This window comes from Clinocottus analis, unplaced genomic scaffold (assembly GCF_023055335.1).
Source record: "Clinocottus analis isolate CAN_PGR_092001 unplaced genomic scaffold, fCliAna1.0.p SCAF_6, whole genome shotgun sequence".
Lineage (NCBI taxonomy): Eukaryota > Metazoa > Chordata > Actinopteri > Perciformes > Cottidae > Clinocottus > Clinocottus analis.
Window position 1 is genome coordinate 22,770,316 of NW_027176218.1, and position 4,927 is coordinate 22,775,242.

Here is a 4,927-nt window from a genome sequence, read left to right on the forward strand (position 1 = left end):
TGTGAAAGTTCAAAGACGTCCTGAAGAGGATCAGTGACGAGTGCAGACAAGTGACAAGAATATTACTGTGTGGTGTCTGGTTGACCCATTACGTTGCGTTTAGTTACATAATGATGCCTTCAAGCTCCATTCTGTAATAATTACTACTGGCTGAAAGTAAATTATAACTTTCATGATAAATAAATCCAGTAGTTTGAAGAAGATGCTTTCACAGCAACATAGATACCAATTATAATTAATGAATTATTACTTTATAACACGAGCTTTAAGCAGCTTATAATACATCAATAAACTACTCATGCCAAGATAGATTTTTTTCAAAGCAAATTGTGTTTCCTAATCATTTGAGATGTGCGTTTTATTTAAATAACATCATAGATGACTATAACAAAGTAAAATGAGAACATTTAGAAGGTAAGATAAAATAATCCTTTATTAATCCCTCAGTGGAGAAATTACAGGATTACAGCAGCATTGCTCACATGTAAATGAAGATAAAACTTAAGATAAGAACTTTTAGCAGTTTCCACTGACTGGTTGAAGTTATTATTCAGGAGGTCAGGCTGAGCCTTAACATTTAAAAGAGGACAAGCTGCAATTGAGAAAAAGGGTTTCATTAGTTGGGACGCCACACAGAGGCGATATCCTAATGTGACAGGTGACATCCTGCTGACTCGTTGACTTCGATTTGGAACGACGTGCCATGCCAATACTCATATCAGTTAGTCACAGAGATGACAAAACAAAACTCATTACCTTTCAAGATCAACTGAGACTTCTCAGTGGTCTGGGCACCGCCAGGTCTGCTCACGCCAGCAGCTGCCATGACCTCACAGCTCTGAAACACAGACACACAATCACTATTACAAAGCAATGCAATAGAAAAATAAAACAACGTATATTACAGGTAGATTCAACGGCTGGGCCAAATCAATTTCAATGAAGGCATTGATGTGTACCCCGCTTCAGAGTGCCAAGACTTTCATTGGAGCATATCAACATCACCTTGAGCAAAGTCAGAGATGTTGCCTGCTGGTTTGGACTCAGAGAAGACTGCATATGCGAGGACCCAGCGAAACTGAACTGTGGTGTGGAGCTGTTTCAGATGATGGTCTTTGCTTCGTATATTAACAAACGACCCTAACCCTAGTACTGGTTGGTGGAGGGGGATCTCATGCTGTGATCACTTGCTGCCTCACCAAGGTGACTGCTGGTGGCATCTCATCTCTGAAAGCAGACAAACCCCAGTGATGCATGGTCAGATGCGACCTGGCCGGAACCATAAGCCTGTAAACTATGAAGCGTGCCGTGTTCACCATCTGACACCCCGAGCTCTTTCTCGGGGACACAGACAATCAAATCGCAACAATCACAACAAAAGCGCACTGCATCTTCCGTCAACCTTGTGAAACAAGCTGACCGGAGACGCAGCGAGAGCTGGACCCGCTCCTCAGTGGATGCTGGCTAACGTCACGAAGACAAGGATATGTATATATAACTATCCCCGCTACACACATTTCATTGTCCCCGGATTTAAATACCCTTGGCTGCTGCGCACAAAACACAAACACGGAAGATGATCAAGGCATTTCTATGCATCACTGTCAAGCGCGGCAGCGAAACCACTGACTTCCGGTCATCGTTTTCCAAACTAAAGCGCAGCTCGCGCACAGTGCGGTGTCGCAGGGATCTCTGACCAATGTCGCACACGCTAAACTCAGAGTCGAGTATTTACGGAAAGGAGCAGGTATTGCGTAGCCCACACCAGTGTTGCTTCCCACACAAACCAAACGTTTCCCTGCTTTGTGGCCTTTATTTTGAAGGGGAAGTTGCGACATGTCCCGTCCTGTGAGTCAAATTCCGGTTACCTTCACCCAGAAGAAGCTAACTGTTAGCCAGCGAGCTTCGTAGTGGGGTTTTACAAAAGGACATGTCGATAAAACCTCTTCTAACCACTTGACAACAAGTAAAACTGCATTTATAGTGACGTGGTGTACGTCAGAACACGTTATATAGTTTTAAAACACTCTAAATTTAGGCTTAAATGTAATCTTCCCCGTACCTTTGTCAGCTGTGCTCCGCTGCTGTTGCTAGTGAACTTTCATTTCCGCCTCAGTGACAATATCACGTGATCAATGGTAGTTTTTTTCATTGCGCAAAGGATTGTGGGTCATAAACGATGGTAAACATTACGATAATTATTTAAAATGACAGTTAAGCTTTTTATTGATTTAGATTAAACACACATATAATATACAGAAACAATTATTAAATATATTTATTATGGTAAATTATAAATAATAAAGCAAGTAATGAAACAGAATGAATAGGTATCACAAGAGAAAAATATAATACTATAGCAAATCGGTTTGACTAAGCTCCGATCAACCCAAATAGAAACATGATAACCTCCCACATTTAATATGTTGACTTTAAAGCTGTATTACATTATTTTCTATTTTATTTTAGATTCTTGGACAGCCGGCTGTTCGACTGTTTAAAGTCTAATTTACTCTCCTCCTAGCTCTCTTTTGGTCTTCATCTCCTGATAAATATCTGTCTCTTCAGATGCTTACCTCACTTTGTTATCTGTTATTATTATTATTATTATTATTATTATTATTATTATTATTGCTAACTGTGTCTGTCTAGTCTGTCTACTGTCTGATGCTGGGCAGGTAGTGAGTTTTATCTGAGTTTTATCTTTTGGTATGGATGGATGTATTTTACATATGATTTACAACCATTGTCATTTTCACAAATTAAGTGTTTGTGTACCCAAGAGATTATGGGATTGACTCTTGTCCAGCTCAGTGGGAAAAGTTTCGTCACAATGAGGAAATTGCATCGATGTGCAACAAAAGTACTGATACCAAGGAGGGTCGGGGGGTGGGGGGGTAAGTAGATGAACGGGAGAGGACCAAGCACCAAACCCTGGGGAACGCCTTGTTGATCTCCTGTTGTCAATGAAGAGAGCTTTGAGTTCCTGTTTTGTATAGAAAGGAGAGATTTGAGATGTGCTGTTAATTACTTATGGTATCAGGGTTGAGTGGTTGGGGGATTGAACCAGAGCTCAAGGAGGAATTCATGATTATGTGAGGATTAAGGAGATGGCTGGGAGACAATCCAAGATTGGGTTGGATGGGATGTTCCAGAGGAACTATGACAACTATCATTAAGGACTAAACACATTTTACTTGGCTGGTAGACGTGTGTTGAATCACTCCACCCTTGAACTTATTGAACCACGAGGCACAAATATTCCTTGTATTTCCTGGTTGGATCGTGTCCATGAAACTTACCGTAAATATAGATGAGCTCGGGCCTCTTAACCACGCGCTGACACAGAGGAGCAGCAACCTTCTCTTCTGTGCTGCTGACTCATTTAACAGGAATTATCACACAGAACTTTATTCTCAGATGGCTGCAGTTCATTTTTCGGTCACATTCAACAAGCCTTAGACGTAAAACTTCAGGCAAAGAAATACAAATTGTGTTTATTGCATTAACATTTTTAGATGTGTAATTATACAGTAGTAGCACATGTTGCAAGCCAGTGCTCTTTCCCAGTATACACTATGGCCATTCATGAGTCAGATCATATCTCCATTGCTGAGTTGGGTAGAGGTTGTGGATTATATCTCCAAAAGGCTTTCTGGACATCAAAAATTGATAAACATTCAAATTGCTCCATGGACGGAGATAGGCAGCATTCACTGAACTTTGGATCCCAGCAGTATAATCAGGGTTTACTTGTAATACGATGCAAGAAGCAGTGGCGGCTGGTGACATTTTTTTGGGGTGGGCGCAGTTGGGCTGTGTGGTTTAAATAGTACTCCACAATGAGAAGAAAAGAGTTTTTTAGTGGAATATTCGAGAAAAAAATCCTTTATTTCAAGAAAACAGCTCAACACTGTCCAATAACAACTATCGACAAATTGTAACTTTGGGCATGAGGTTCAGAGCAGAATGGGTTAAGAAACGTTGGGTTGGGTGTCAGAGGTTTATAGAATAAAAGAGGAGCCCAGACGCTCACATGAAAGAGGTTTAGAGTAGAACAGATTCACAAAGAGAAACATCACATTTTACATTGGGTGTTAACAGAGTAGGCCCCTACTAGCATTCACACTGGGGCCCTGCAGTAAGGTGGCACTGATGAGGTCTTTGAAGGCAACACGTTCTCTGGTGTGTCCAAGTATGGTGTCACAAACCTACAGATAAATATATAGAGAGAGACAGATAAGTTGTGGGGAAATATCTACTACAAACAGGCTTTGTACTCCAGACAAAAGCCAATAATCAGAGTTGACAAAAAAAACTATGTTGTGTGTTTTGATGGCTCATCAACAGAAAAAAGCCAGTAGCCACCTTGATGGCTGTAGCCTGGTGCTACGGCCATATAGATGCTAATAACCTTTGACTTCAACCATTGTCGTGGCTGCAGACAAAAAAACAACAACTATGTTTTGTGTGTCTTGATGGATCATCAACATATACAAAAGGCCAGGAGCCACCTTGATGCTCTAGCCTGGAGCTTTAACAACACACACACACAAACTAACTTGTTGGGGGTTGAATTGGTATTTTAGACAAAGTTATAGTCTGATATGATATCCACCCAAATCTAAACATGTCCAACATGCATTCTGCTGTGGGAAAGATAAAACATTAAACACAGGCATCTGCTGATTTTGACACTCACCTCTGCATCAATCCTTCAAGCCTATTAGCATCCAGCTAACCAGCTCCGGTTAGCATGTAGCTTGAGGAGAAGCTCCGGGTGGACGTCTTCAAGCGGTCAGTGCTTTGCTGCTGGGTTTTTTAATCCGGACGTTCGGGTCCAACTCTTTCAGCCTCTTATTGTCAACATCTGATCGTGGATTGAAAGATGTTTCGCGTAGAGACACCACCGAGTTTTCTCTGCTAG

The 4,927-nt window shown here is 41.2% G+C and overlaps 1 protein-coding gene across 5 annotated transcripts in view; it reads right to left on the reverse strand.

Moving 5' to 3' along the window:
• wwp2 (WW domain containing E3 ubiquitin protein ligase 2) overlaps nucleotides 1-2,123 on the reverse strand; it is a 47,984-nt gene extending 45,861 nt beyond the window's left edge. For 3 of the 5 annotated variants that reach the window (XM_068603651.1, XM_068603650.1, XM_068603647.1), the window contains exons 1-3: nucleotides 2,063-2,110; nucleotides 1,006-1,227; nucleotides 757-838 (exon numbers count right to left, since the gene is read on the reverse strand). In XM_068603651.1, coding sequence (XP_068459752.1) covers nucleotides 757-838; nucleotides 1,006-1,059 — 136 coding nt within the window. In that variant the 5' untranslated portion in view covers nucleotides 1,060-1,227; nucleotides 2,063-2,110. Of the gene's footprint in view, nucleotides 1-756; nucleotides 839-1,005; nucleotides 1,228-1,541; nucleotides 1,557-2,062 lie in introns of those variants that run through there. The other 2 variants (XM_068603648.1, XM_068603649.1) reach the window with 2 other exon arrangements.
• Nucleotides 2,124-4,927: the final 2,804 nt, after the last annotated feature.